Source organism: Hoplias malabaricus, chromosome Y (genome assembly GCF_029633855.1).
Source record: "Hoplias malabaricus isolate fHopMal1 chromosome Y, fHopMal1.hap1, whole genome shotgun sequence".
In the NCBI taxonomy this organism is placed as follows: domain Eukaryota; kingdom Metazoa; phylum Chordata; class Actinopteri; order Characiformes; family Erythrinidae; genus Hoplias; species Hoplias malabaricus.
In genome coordinates, this window is record NC_089820.1 from 43,694,386 (window position 1) to 43,710,293 (window position 15,908).

A 15,908-nucleotide genomic window follows, 5' to 3' on the forward strand; every position below is an offset into this window, starting at 1 on the left:
AATCCGTCACTTCCAGGACTCCCCTGCCTCCAAATTGAATCAGTGCTCTCAGGAGCTACTTATTTTCAAACATTAGCCATTTTAACAACCTTTACACACAAACAAACACACACACACACACACACACACACACACACACACACACAAACACTAGCACCCTCAGCTTTGTGGAAAGTTAAAAAGTGTTTTAACAATAATATTACATAAATATAATTTAAATTGAAAAGTGCAGAAGTGTTCACCAGGCGTGTTGAGCTGATGTTATAGAATCAGTAGTTGGTGTGCTCCTCCAAGCGTGTTGAGAATGGGCAGTAAACCTGCGAAAAACATAGCTAACAGATTGAGAAAGACTAAATTGTGGAGAAAATATTTTTCTCACTTTTTGGTCCCTGGTACATGGTTCATTTTCCACTACAACATCTCTCCCTAACGTAGCCCGTGACGTTGCAAAACACTGTCTAGTGGGAGCTGCAGGCTTTGGAAACCACAACCAGAGCAGTGGTAACATTAAGCCTTGTTGACTCTTGTATTTGTGTGTTGTTGTTGTTTAATGGTGGATAGGGTAGATAGGGTAAGACTGTTCCTTATTGCACTGTGGGGCTTTCACTGGAGTCTTTCATCAGGCACCAATCCAAGGACCTCTAAAAAATTTACAGCGTAATTTCATGAGCAGTAGTTGTCAGAAAAAAAAAACTAAACAAAAAAGTAATTTCTATTGCATCTTTGAAGACAGATGCAAAGCTTGCAAAGTTTACAAGGTCAGCACTCTGAAAGGTTTATACGTCATGCTTTAGTCCTTATTTGGCTCGCTTGGAACCAGGCAGGGACTAAAACAGAACCCGGTTCCACAGATACCAAATTTGCCTAATGGTGCTCCAAAATAACCAAGTTGAGTAAATGGCATTCAGTGAAAATGCTTCAGACAGCTAAGTGCAATGTTTGTTCCATCAGCTCCACACACTGGAAGGAGAGCACTAACTGTTGATTCAGTTCATTCAGCTCAACACACTTGGAGGAGAAACTTCTAGACCTGTCCTCCAAATTCAGCCAGTGTTTTCTGGAGCTGTTTGCTTTGAAACATCAGCCATTTTAACATCCACGTGCTTGCACACACATACATACACAAACAGATGTACACACATACACACACTAATGCTGCACTGAGCTTGGCCTTGACAGACTGCTGAAAATAGCTCAGTCCAGGCGTGTCAGCCTCTGATAAATGTTTTTCTTGGCATAAATAGGGCGGAGCACTATTGTCACTTATTAAAAACTCCTGCAAGGTGACAAGCAAAGAAACAGGGCTGAAAGATCTCTAGCTTGCAGCTTGTCAACACACACACACACACAATAGGTCCTAATTCTCAATAAAAGACTAGGACAGTTTTAAAGGCTAGAGTCAGAGCAGCATAAAGAAGACGAGGCGAGGCCTGGGACTGTACAAAAGGTCAGAGTTTATCTGTTCATCTAAACTGCAGTCACTAGCAGCAAAAAAGAGGCAAGGGGTGGGAGGGGGGGGGCACACATCCACCACTGCGGCGTCACCTTCCTATGACCTTAATCCATTCTTCACAATCCATCACCATCTCTCCACCTCTCTTTCTCCAGCAATTACTTACTGACCCAGCTGTGAGAGTAAAAAAATGGTCCACAGTCAAATTTACAGAAGTGTTAAAAAAAAAAAAACTCATGCTAAAATCAGCGAGAAAAATCCTATTTTTTATTGATTGATTGATTAATTCATTGGCTCCCTCACTCACATAGATACATAGATACTCACTAATGTTAGGGACTGGTCCAGAAGGAGTTGCAATTCATCACCCACTTATAGCCACTTTCATTCATTCATTCATTATCTGTAACCGCTTATCCAATTCAGGGTCGTGGCAGGTCCAGAGCCTACCATTATATATATATATATATAATGCACTCATAAATACTCTCGTGTTCAGACTCACTTATATGTAAATAATACTTGTGTTCAGACTCACATCTGTATTTAGGAATATTTATATTTTTATAGGAACCTAGGGACAAAATGCTATTCAATGGTCACTCATTCACTCACATTTAGGAACTGATCCATAAGAATGTGCTATTCAATGCTCACATTATTCACAGACACAAACTAAGGTCATTTTTAATGGACTAATAGGAATGATTCACCATCTCTGTCCCTTAACACACTCTCTTTTTCTCTTTCTATCTCATTGACGTCATCCATTGTTTTCTCAGCTCTTCAGTCGCTGAGTCTCTGACAGACGTGTCTCACTGTTTTTGAGTGTTGTTTCGTGACCTCAGAAGTGTACGAATGTTCTCAGCACCTACATAAAGCCGTTGCACTGAGAAGCCATTAAGCTTAATGAATGCATCGTTAAACGGGTGATTATGAATGTAATTAAAGGCCATCAATTCATATCCCTCCGGCTCGCTGAATACAAAGAGCCAAGAGGAGGAAGCTAATTGAGTGCTAACAAAGTGCTAGCACAGTGCTAACAGCTTGGTCAGCACTGGCTTATCATGTTTGATCATTGCAGTAAACCGAGCTGCCCTTCGCCCTCCTCATCCTCGCAGGATTAATGTCAGAGAGCCAATAAACATCAGAGTGCAAGGTCAGAAAGTAGAACTCCACAGGAACTAAAACACAGCTAGCATACATTGCTAACACTGCTGGGCTACATATAGTAGCACTGGGGCTGCATAGAGTATTCAGGTTTCATTCTATTGAATCTATTAATCTTATTCACTTAGTATTCTCCTCCAAGCGTGTTTAGCTGATGAAATAGAATTAGCAGTTAGTGTTCTCCTCCAAGCGTGTTTAGCTGATGTAACAGATTTAGCTATTAGTGTTCTCCTCCAAGTTTGTTTAGCTGTTGTGACAGATGCTTGTTCTGTAAATGTCATGAAAATACAGAAAATGGGAAAATACAGAAAACTTATTACACCAGTTGGTTCCCTTCCTCCAGCCTGCCCATTGCACTCTTGCTTATTGTTTGCTGAAGGAAATGGACCTCTGCAAGGTCAGTGGCTGCCATGTCTCATATTTGTCAAAATTTAATGTTCTTAGTCGTTCTAGATGGTCAGTTTACTTAATGTGTCTTTACCAATCTGATCTGTTTATATCCATCTGCTTTCATCAGAGTGTCACTGCTAGATACCTTGGACTAAAAACAGCAGTGTATTAAGTCAGGGGTAAAAAGATAAGCAATAAATATATTGTGTTGTTGATGTTAATAATGAATCATGTTGCTGCCTAGCTACACTATCAACTATTTTTGGTACTCTGAGGACAGGACCTCGACAAGATTTCCTGTATGCCATTTCCAGTTGTTAATTCCTAATATTCAATGTGGCGGCAACGCGTGTTTCACTTTTCACAATGAATTTGCAGTTAATTCCCAGTTCGGACAGGATTAAGTTTTATTTACTTCCAGATCAGCCCTGTCAGTGCCTTTCTCTCTCCTACTCAGAGGAAGCTCATGGGCTGAATTATCTACTTTTTTACACCACACTCATATGATGAAACCCCAGTTTAAAATCTTAACCTTTTTCATAGTTATTTGCTTCTTTGAGGTTTAGGAGGGCACAGATTCTGCAGTACAGAGTCCAGATTAGCAAAAACATAGGCTTTATTCTTTCTATTACAGGTCAGTGAAACAATACAATGGTTTGGAAGCTGGAATTTTGAAGTGTTAAAAGCTGTATGGATGATAATAGAGTACCATCCAATATTTGGGATGAGTTAGAATGGTGTTTGTGGAGGACAATGTATGCTAAATGCTAATACAGACCCCTAGATCAAAGGAAGCACAGGGAAAGAGCTAGCATATAGATAGTTAACACAGTGTGCAGACTGCTAATGTGAACTCAACTGAAAATTAAAGGATTGGAATAATAGGAATGTGAGACCAGATTGCCCTTTTGCATTGATTTGTCAGATTGGTACTAGATCTAGATCTGGAACTGGTTCTACAGTAGGTGTGTGTTAAAGGTCAGCTTCTACCCAGGGCATTAGCAAGCATGGCAACCTTTATGAATATTTCAGCTTTGATAGAGAAGCATGGGGATCTGGAGTCTCTCAGGGTAATCAATTAATTTCCATTGTTTTCTCAGTAAATGTCACTCTACAGGCGACTAATGAGAGGAAAAAAATATGAATATTTAAACCATATTCGCAGATGTATCCCCACATTCCTCCTGATTTGCAAATTCAGCTGGTTTTAGGTGCTGACACAACTATAATCTACACAAAAAAGCATATAATTGGATATTCTGAAACAGCTGCTCATGAGCTTAATGTTACCATGTGTGATGCAAAAGTCTACCAGATAGTATTTACTACCACTTAATTTCAAGGGCAAAATACCTATAGTTAAATGGTGTTGTGAGATTTGTCAAAGTCAAAATACCATTTAACAACCTCACAACAGAATAACAAAGGCCAACATATTATTTACTTTGCTCATAACACCTTTTACCGATGTTAGAATACCACTTACCAAGCTCAAAACACCATTTACTATGCTCAAAACAATGCTTACCAAAGTCAAATAGCCAATTACCAAGGCCAAAACATCATTTACCAAGCACATAACACCGTATAACTCAGTCAAATGACCAATTACCAAGACCAAATTACCATTTACTAAGTTCACAAGACTACAATCATGGCCAACATAATGTTTACACCATTTACCAAGCTCAAAACACCATTTACCAATCTCCAAGCACCAATTTACCAAGCTCAAAACACCATTTACCAATCTCCAAGCACCAATTTACCAAGCTCAAAACACTATTTACTAAAGTACAAATACCATTTACCAAGCTCAAAACACTATAAACAAATGACGGATTACCAATTATGAAAGACAAAATACAATTCACCAAATGCACAATACGTAAAATATGACCCAGATACCATTTACTAAGGTTACAACAACATGTGCTATGGTTAAGTTACTGCTTTGGTAACCATTTATTATGGAATATCATTTAGCAACATCAAATTAGTATGCACAGATGTTAAATTACTGTTAACAAAAATCAACCCACCATTTACCAAGTGCAAGATGTCAACAATATGCCAAAACAAACAAACAAACAAACAAACAAACAAACAAACAAACAAACCATGACTTACTGTAAGAGCAGCCATAAACCTCCACTCTCAATCCAATCCATCCTTCTGAACTCCAGTCCTGAGGCAGGAACCGTAGGAACCTCGTTCTGATGGAATGGGAAAGTTTATGGTGGACGACTCCATCTGCATTCGAGTTCCCTGGAAAAGTCTGAAACACACAGTAAACAGCAGTGAGGAGTGGGATACTGTTAGCCCTCATGTTGACTGTGCTGGAATGTACTGAATGTTATTGGTATGTGATGAGGTGGGGCTTTATAGCTCTCAGCCTCACATTTGGTATAGGACATGGTGACCCTAGGCTCATGTGCAGCTGCTCTAGAGCATCCTGTTTCACTTGATTTTTTTTTTATATATTATACAAACTGTATACAATTAAAGATCTGTGTTGACATTACAGTTTTTTACAACTACTAACAAACATTTACCAAAAATATACTTTTTCAAAACTAAACACAGCAACACATCTACCTCATACAAATAGCCAAATAGTTCATTTCCTGTTCAAAAGCACATTTCTCTATATACACTAACACTGTTAACACACAGCAAAACTGGTTCAATATCAAATCATTCTTTCAATGATTCAACACTAGGAGATATTCTCTAATCAAGAGGAACATAAAGTCACTGCACAACCACTGTCATAAAATTTACAGTTGATCTCATTACAGAAACAGTATTACATGTAATTTTTTACTCTCCCAGCAAACCACAGACATTATAACATGTGTTGTTTTATTTAATTTGTTGTCATTTAATTTTTACTGTAGTCCACCACATTTGGACTTGTGTGCATACTGTATGGAATGTAGAATAGACAGTGACCATCTAGCAATAAAGGTTTTATTTTATTAGGCACATGAAAGTGTAGCCGAACTGGACCCAAATCTCGCAGTCTGCGAGGTAAAAAGCACAACTTATATTCTCTGCTTTATGGCTCAAGAAGGCATATGTGTGCTCCATATACAGTCAGAAACCGCAGATCCTACCGTTTCTTAAAATAGAGGTGCTGTGAACCTACACTGTCTACGGGCGGAATAAACCGAGTCATTCAGTAAAAACATACTCCCATTATATAATTATAATGTTTCAAAGTTTTTGTAGGAGGTTTCACATCAAATAATATTGGATTAGATCACCAGTTATAAATTAAAAAGCTTAAATAATTCTTTACTGTATGTATTCTAAATAAACAAGTATTACTCCATCATATTTTTAAAAGATAATAATAATAATAATAATAATAATAATAATAATAATAATAGATACCAATATAAGCAGCTGCCAATGTACCAAAACAATTTGTATTTGTTGGGATGATGTCCAACTAAATGAGTGAAAGTCTGGGCCTGCTGTGATTGGCAGAGTTTTATCAGTCATACATCCCAGAGCTTAGAAAATCAAGGAAAATAAATCTTATGCTACTCATTTATTTTGTCACAGTAATATGCCATGTAATACATTATCATCAAAAATACTTGTTTTCCACTAACAGACACCCCAGAATACACAGCAAATTATGTTTGTTGAATGTTAAATCAACACTATTAGTGTGTAGCACTGTGTTAGCTGTGTAGCAATATGTGCAAAGATATCAGGTATTAGAATATGTTTTGAAGGCTGTACATTGAGAAATATGTAAAAAAAAAACAGGCACATGCTAAAATTTTGGTCAAAACATGGCCATTGTAAAGAAAATTTCAAATATCAGTTAACATTTAAACCTCAGGCGATCACATATTTGAGCAGCCAAGGGTCTTTAGAAAAGAAAACAACATATTGGATATGGCTATGTCACATAATTACTGTTTAAATGCAACTGTAAGAGGCACTGGGAAAAAAAACGGAATAGCAAAATCTTATATAGGTCCTAGGGCCTAACTCAAATAAGAGCTACTGTAATCATATACATACTATAATTAGCCTTGTGTAAAAAAACACATATACTAAAAAAGCCACACAAGGGGTAAAAACCAATACACAAAACCGAACGGTCTTATTAATCTGAATGATCTCCAACCTTTGGCCACATATTTTCATTCACATCACATCTGATATTTTCCCTTGCAATGCACCTGGGATAGAAACGCTTGACATGCCTTATCCACCCATGGCAGTCTTCAGCTGAAATGTCTTTGCAGCCAGCATCCATTGCATCCATGAGGGATATTTGGTCATGTGGCTGATGATTGTACACCTTCCACATTCAGGCTGAAAAAAAATCCTCAGTGGGGTTGAGGAAAGACGAATCGGGCGGGAGGAAAAGGGACATAATTCTTTAGTGATCTTCAAACCAGTTTGTGATGACATGAGAATGGTGGAATGCTACATTGTCCCATGTAATCACAAATGTCCTTGTGTTCCCCCCAACATGAACACAATTTGAGTTTGTCTGTAAATACTGTAACTCATGTTTCCATGCAGGGTGGCATAGTGTAAAACTACCTATATTACAAGATATAAGAGGTATATAGGATAGACACCTAACCAGGACATATTGGTGCCAGAGTTTCTTAACCCTTTCAATGTTCTTTCAAAAGGATCTGTGTACAACTGATTCATTCAAACTCTATGTTTACTCAGAGCACAGGCAATGATTGTCAATGCTTTCCTTATTGTGAAATTCTTGGTTATATCCGGTCATTCTGGTCTGAATTTATTTTTATTCCATTGTCAGCAATGGCCATGTCTAAAATGGCTCCTGGTCTTCTCTCAGGAGTTTTCCCCTTCCCCCAGAGGGAGGAAAACATTGCTTGCTTTACAGTAAAGGAACAAAAATACAACATACATATTAGCGGTGGGACTGGTGGCCTGCAGTTACTAAGATGTAGCATCATTAGGGATATACTTGTAAAATGTATTGTTCACCTGTTAGTTTGTTTAAAAGTCCAGATGATGGAAGCCACAGTTGACTGAGGTTAAGCTGCACTCTTTCAACAGCCTCTCTCTGTGATAGACCATTGTTTATCACATGATCTATGATGGTGGCTCTAATTTCATCAGTGACAATAGTTCTTATCCTTCGTTGAACACCACCACACATTCTTACTCCTCTCCCTCTCCCTTGCCCTGGCCCAACTATTCCTCTTCCTTATCCAGACATGTTTTTTCCTTTCCTCTGTCACTCTGTTTGCTCCTGTGCCCACATTGACCAAACTCAGTCCAAACAAGCCACCTTTTTTTTAAGTGTGCATGTCACAGAAAGCACCTGGCTGTGTCTCCAACTGGGATTGGAATCAGCAGTGGTTGGTCTATAAAGAAAACTGTATATTCAAAAATGTGTATTAAAGTAATAGCTTTCCGTCTGCTTTTTTTTTTTTGCAGAACGATACATTTTATACTATACTTAAGGTTTTGAACATTAGGTTTTCATTTTTAACACGCTGTGTGCAAGCAGTTGTAAATAAGTCAAGAAAGATCCAGAATTTTGGGTAGCCTTGAATGTACAGAATATGTAAGCATTTTATAAACACCTTTAAAGACTGCATTTTGTGCGAAAACAGTTGTATTAATGGTATAGCCCACAACAGACTTATGTTGCGTTTATTGTGATTTTGAAAGTGTGACTACAGATTGGACAAAAGAATGTTAGAAGTTGTAAAAAAACTGTAAATAGAAGGGTGTGTTCAAAGCCTTGGGAATATATAGTGTACATGACCTTTTCTCTTTTGTTTATTGTAGAGTATGGTCCACTGTCTGACCTCCAAACCTAAAACCAGGTGTTCAACTGAATGAAAACAAGGACATGCAGATGTGCCCATGGATTAGTCTCTGGAGTAGAGTGTGTGTTTACATAACTGCCCTGACAGACAGTCCATCTTTAATCTAATCTAAATATAGTGCTTCTCTAGAGGCTGCTGCATCAGCTATGATAATATATACCCACAATATCTGATGATATAAAAATATTATACAGACGTATAAATGAGATTACAAAATCGATTTTAAAATATAGACTGTAGCATAGGGATTCTGTTTTAGATTACAAACTAAGACTGGTCATTGTTTATACTCTAGACTGTATATGAGGTAACAGATTATATTATGAAAAATAGATTGTAGACTGGATTAGAGTTTAGATTTTAGACGAGATTAGATTATAGAATTGTATACCAGATGGGATACAGACCATAGACCGGGTGTAATTAATTAAAATTCATTACTGCATTAAGATCAGTGCTCTATCCTGCATATTGAAGTAGCCTTGTATTTATAGCAATTTTTTTATATAGTTAACAGCTGATTCAAATCAAATTACCATTTCAGTTACATTTCAATATATTTCAAAAATTTATGAATATATATATAACAAACGCTGTCCATAAAAAAGTCAATTTCTCATTTCATGTAAAATTTACAAATAAAACAATGATTTTGAAAAACAAAAATGCATATGTAAATATAGTCCCTAATGACTTGTAGTTGCAGTTGACTTTACTGCTTTACACAACCAGCAATCTGATTGGTTCTTATTGCTGGAGGGCAGGACTTTATCTGTTAACAGAAAGCTTGGCTCTTAATGCTGAAGGATGGGAATCCATGTTCAGTGTTATGATAATTTCAACCCGTAATCATTCCCTTATTTTTAAAGTTTCTGGTTTTAACAATACTGCCATCCTGAAAGGGTCCCAAAAGACCATTGGGCTGTTTTTACTGTGCCCAGAACAGCAGTGTCTGGAGCCCTGCCCTGTGGAGACACTCATTGGAGAATACAGTGATTGGCTGAGAAGCCTCACATGTGATAGGCAGAAACACATGCAATTAGTCTGGTAATTTCCCAGAGAACTAAAGCTCACTTCTAGTCAGAGTCACTTCTAGTCATTTAAAACAAACACTCTTAAATTAAACAGCTCTTAATAGTTTATCAGTTACAGGTCCAGGTCTGGATGGGACTGCATCTGGGTCCGGACTCGAACAGTGGGCCGCCTATTTGTGCTATAGACTATAGCAGGTGTGTAAAGTTAAGCACAGACTTTAGATTAGACTATAGTCTATTAATTGCATTACAAATTAGAGATTAGATTAAAGAATTGAGATTAAATTATACACCATAGACAACATTATAGACTATTGATTAAAGTACAGACTGTGATTTCAATTATATTACATTATAGACTGTTTATTGGATTAGAGACTAGAGATTGAAATACACACTAAACATTAGATCTCAGAGATTATAGGCCAGAAGTCACTCTTATGTCTTATGTCTGTTTTCCAGAACTGGGCCTATAACCAATAAAATACTGAATATTATTTCATTTTGACAGGGTGTTTCTGTTTTAATCGAAGTATATTTTCTAGCAATTATGGTACGCATTATAAATGCATACAACATAATTCTCAGCTGATCAGGTATGTGCATTAATGAGGAGTGGAGGCAACTGAAACGCAGTTGATACAAAGCAAGAAACTGCAGTCTGAAAAGAAATATAATTCAAACAGTGTGTGGTATCACAGCTTTTTTTTTTTATTCTGTTTGTTTTTTTATGGTATATCACAGATTGACTTGTGAACAACCACAACAGAGCTTTTATCCAAGAATGGTACAGGTTTATTCTTCCCACGCGCAGGTCGAAACCAACATGTCTCATATGATTATTAAAACAGAAATGTCAGGCACCAGTACAAGGCACATTATTGAATTTTACTTTATTTGATTTGACACTCAGTTTATGGCCCTGATTCGTAATGCACACAAGATCTTATGATGTTCTGGACCTTTGCTTAAAGAAATTTCACTCTCTGTATAACTTACACGCAATGACCAGAGCATGTAACTCATGCACCAACCCCCTGAACCAATTCTGCTGAACTACAAGCACAATTCCTGCTTTACACTCAAATTGCATTTCTAAAACACACTTTTTTCAAAACACTACACACAATTTTCTACATTAGGCACAAAAGAAAATCAAAATTATTAAAAATTATAAAGTTAATTGCCCTACTATGCACACTGACTCATCACATGGGCAAATACCTGTCACAGAGTTTTACAGTTAGCAATCAGAGCTTTAGCAGGAAATGGCAACAGGCGAGCTGTTCTGTTTTGGAGCAGTGGGTGCCAACATTGGAAACAGAGGCAGAGCCAGAGAAGTGAGAGTAAGAGGAGGAGGATGAGGAAGTCCAAGGACCGTGATCTCTGATGAGATCCGAGCCACGAGGGAGGCTGGGCAAAGAGTACAGCCAAATTTGAGCAGCTACACTGTAGCATCCATCATCCGGACTTTCCGAAATGACAATAAGTAAGAAATCTACTCTCACTAGAAAACTGCAGTACTGCATATCAATATGAGTACAGTAGTACAGTATTGCCTGTGGACTGTTCTGTAGGACTGTAAAAATAAAGTATGTTTCAAGTATTTGGGAAATGAATTCTTACTTTGTATTCCTACACAGCATTTACAGTATTTTACTATGTTTTCTGTTCAGTGTATTTGTGAATTCATGTATAGTCCCCCCTTTTCCAAGCCTTGGAAGACGTTTGTGGAGATATAGCAATTGATGCTTTTCATGGCTGGATTTTCCATGCTAAGTGATATTTCCCATGCTGCTTGGCCATTGTTTGTGATGTGGATGAGGTGCTGTAGCCAGTCCAAAACAGAAGAGAGAATGCAACATACTTTTTGGCAGATTTTACCTGTATACAGTAACTCCTTCTGTTTTGTTTTGTATGTAGACCACTGTATGTGCAACAATGTATTGGTTGGGATGCACACTGTGTACATTGTGTACAAGAAAAATAAAATATATTTGTTACCGTGTATTTGTTTGTTCTGAGTATAAAAACAATAGTCTAAAATATTTTACTGCACACTTATGTATGTACTGCCTGTAGTAATTGTAACACTGAACAAAAAAAGGCCTAAGTCATTATGCTGAATGGAGAAGTGTTTTCCATTCATCATAGTGTTTTACACTGAGCACATCAGTGTTCAACTTGTTCTAATAAATGTCTATTTATATGATAGTTTGTGTGTGTCATCTGAAAACAAAATACCATTTTGATAAGAGATAACATTGTTTTGAATGTAAAGTTTCATTTTGCAGGAGAATTGAGGGGTTTTGCCCATTGTGTGTGTGTTTATTGATTTGTGTGTAGTTCTGAGAGTATGAGGCATGCTTTCAAAAAAGTGTGTAAACAATCGAGAAAAACTAAGTAAATACCCCTAGATTATACAATATGAATACATTTATAGACTATAGAATATCGGCTGGGCGGCACAGTGGTCTCGGTAGCAGGTAGCGTTACAGTCACACAGCTCCAGGGACCTGGAGGTTGTGGGTGAAATTCCCGCTCTGGGTGACTGTCTGTGAGGAGTTTACTGTGTTCTCCCCGTGTCCGCATGGGTTTCCTCCCACGTTTCAAAATAACATGTTTATAGGTGGATTAGCGACTCAAAAGTGAGTGTTTGTGTTGCCCTGTGAAGGACTGGCGCCCCCTCCAGGGTGTATTCCCACCTTGTGCCCAATGATTCCTGGTAGGCTCTGGACCCACCGAGACCCTGAACTGGATAAGCGGTTACAGATAATGAATGAATGAATATTGGCTGTACATTTGATTATAGACTATATAGATTGAATAATAGACTATAGATCGGATTCTAGACTATAGGTTTGATTACAGGGTATAGATTGATTTTAGACTAGATTAGATTAGATGGAAATGAAGAAAATAATGTGCAAAACTGGGATAGGAAACCCTTGGGTTAGATTAAATACCATCAGATTATGATAGTAACGATTGTGGTAGTACTGAGTGAAAGAACTGGTCTAATATTAATATTTATCTAAACATTTACCTAAAATTAAAAAAAAAAAAGAAGCAGCATTGGTTTCTTTAAACTTAAGCCCAAAGCTAATGATGATAAAACCGCTAGCGGGACCTAGCGTCAACACGGCTGGGAGACAGGCCTGGAGGCACACTGTGCTGTACAGAACCACACTCCCCTCACCCTCAAAACCACCCAAAAAACATCATCCCTCGCTCTATAATCCCAATCTAATACAAACTTTAAAAAAGACATTTCCATAAAACACAGGAGCGATGAGATTTCCTCTCACTGTCAAAAAGTGTAGAGACACTCAGGGGATCTGACACTCACCTTTCTGTCTGTCTGTCCACTTCTGCCCGTTTGTGTCTGTCTGTCTGTGTTGCCTGTCTGTCTCTGTTAATGTTTGTCTCTTTCTGTCTGTCTGTCTGTCTGTCTGTCTGTCTCTCTCTCTCTCTCTCTCTCTCTGTAAGACTGTAGTGTGAAATGGCCGGTATTGATTGAGGAGAAGTGGGCGAGAGCGAGGTGTTTGTTTTGCTGTGGCTCCGGTGACACAGAGGCCAAACCCCATCGATCTCACACTCGTCAAAATAAACCAAGAGAAAAGAAAAGAAAAAAAATCACCGCAGAGTAATTCACACTCTGGTGAGGGGGTGGTGAGCGAATGAGTTTTCACCCCTCTCTCTCTCACTCACTCTCTCTCTCTCTCTCTCTCTCTCTCTCTCTCTCTCTCTCTCTCTCTCTCTCTCTCTCTCTATCTCTCTCTCTCTCTCTCTCTCTCTCTCTCTCTCTCTCTCCCCCCCCCACACACACACACATGAAAATGATGACAAGAAAACTCATTCATGGTCGAGGAAGTAATACTGAACTACTTCTCAACAAATTCCATATATGTATTAACTGTGTGATGTAAAAGACTGACCCCGGTGCTGTCCTCCTGTCTGAACTGTCTCCACGTTCTTCCCGTGTCACTGTACAGCAGTGTGTAGCGGGACACCCAATCAGAGCTGCCGAATCGGCCTTGTGTCGCCACGGCAACCACCTCCACCCTCTCCCGCAGGTCAATCTGTAACCAGCGCAGCGTGTCCGATCTCGCCGGTGTCCAACCTCCATCTCCTATAATACGTACATGCACATGCACATGCACACACACACACACACACACACACACACACACACACACATACACTCAGGTTGTTTTTTTAGTACAGATTGTGTGGTCATGCATATATCATCAGTGGAAAACAATGTCACAGGCTTGTTACGGGCTCCACCAGACCCTAAATGCTCAGCACTACCTGAGAATGCTACAGGAAACAATGTTCCCATCCATTCTGGCTGAAGACGGCGCTGAGCATTTAGGGTCTGGGCATGCCTGTAACAAACAGCAAAAGTTTAGAATTTTTATGGGTTGATAACTTTTTAACTAGACATTGCAAATCTGATGATGGCAATCGTTTCCTTAGACAATTCTGGTCTTCTTTGATATGCTACATGACATCTTCCCATTGGAAAAACTTGCCTTCGATCCAATGTGGCATCGCCTTGTATCATCGTTGTCTGATTAAAAACACCTATCTCCATTTTTAGCAATTTTCTCTTTATTAACATGTGTTAAATGTGGGCATTAATCTTTGTCTGTTCATAGCTAATATTAAAATAACCAAAGAAAAGCTGAAAAATCACAGTTTCTTTAACAAGTATCTCCATTGGCTACTAGACCTGTCAATCAAAACCACGTATCTCCTGCCTCCCATGTTCTCCAGGTACTGTCTGAGTGTCCGTGATAAAGTTAACTGATAGCATGTTTACTCACATGAAACATTAGACTAGTGTGATGATAATTGATCACAATAAGGATTAAATATGCCAATTTTCATGAAGTATAGTAATGATAGACTAGTCTTTTGCTAAAATATGGATTCACAGCGGCAGTGTTTTACAAGAATGCGCTGCGGGCTGTGGTTGTGGAGTTGACTTGTTGGAATCCACTAAAATAAATCCACATTTGTCAATATTTGCTGTCAATTATACACACCAGCCATTTTACATAAGAAACTTTGGACATGTGTCCCAATAAATATATTTTTACATTTCTGATCTGTAATAGGTATAAATCACATTATCTGTGGTTTATTTTTACTGTTGCCGTCAGAGAAATATAATATTTTGTTCTTCCTGAAAAGTTAGTTCTTAGGACATATGTGTTTTTAATCGGGGCGGAACGGTGGCACAGCAGGTTAGTGTCGCAGTGACACAGCTTGAGTGACCTGGACGTGGGTTCAAATCCCGCTCTGGGTGACTGCCTGTGAGGAGTGTGGTGTGTTCTCCCCGTGTCCGTGTACGTTGGTAGGTGGATTGGCTACTCAAACTGTCCGTACGTGTGAGTGTGTGTGTTGCACTGTGAAGGACTGGCGCACCCTCCAGGGTGTATTCCTGCTTTGTGCCCAATGATTCCAGGTAGGCTCTGGACGCACCGCGACCCTCAACTGGATAAGCACTTACAGATAATGAATGAATGAATGTTTTTAATTGGACAACGACAATATACAATACCAGGCAAAAGTTTGGATCTTCTCATTAGTCATTGGTGGAATAGTGCTATTCACTGTTTAGAACTGTGTACCAACCCCTACCTCTGCACAACCCAAATTATGGTCTCAAACACATTAAGAAGGTGAGCAGTTCTACAAATTAACTATTGATGAGGCCACAGCTGTTCACTGAAAACCATTCCAAACCATCGAATGAGGAGATGTCAAAATATTTGACTGCCACTGTACATTCATAATATGTGGAAAATAGCCCAAAACAAAGGAAATCCTCCCTGACTGGTACTGTATAAGTAAATGCTTAAATTTCAAACCTTTTCAAAAAATACTTTCATACAGGAACAAAAACCAGTTCTTCTACTGCTACAAGCTTGATAGAGCAACAATAGCAGAACCTGTAAATAGGGAGACTAGAGCCTCTGTCGTTCCTATTCTGGGCTC

The 15,908-nt window shown here is 38.5% G+C and overlaps 1 protein-coding gene across 1 annotated transcript in view; it reads right to left on the minus strand.

Moving 5' to 3' along the window:
• LOC136677988 (contactin-associated protein-like 5) overlaps window positions 1–15,908 on the minus strand; it is a 105,201-nt gene that overhangs the window by 60,473 nt on the left and 28,820 nt on the right. Inside the window, exons 3-4 of the mRNA XM_066655726.1 lie at window positions 13,838–14,031; window positions 5,144–5,291 (exon numbers count right to left, since the gene is read on the minus strand). Coding sequence (XP_066511823.1) covers window positions 5,144–5,291; window positions 13,838–14,031 — 342 coding nt within the window. The remainder of the gene's footprint in view (window positions 1–5,143; window positions 5,292–13,837; window positions 14,032–15,908) is intronic.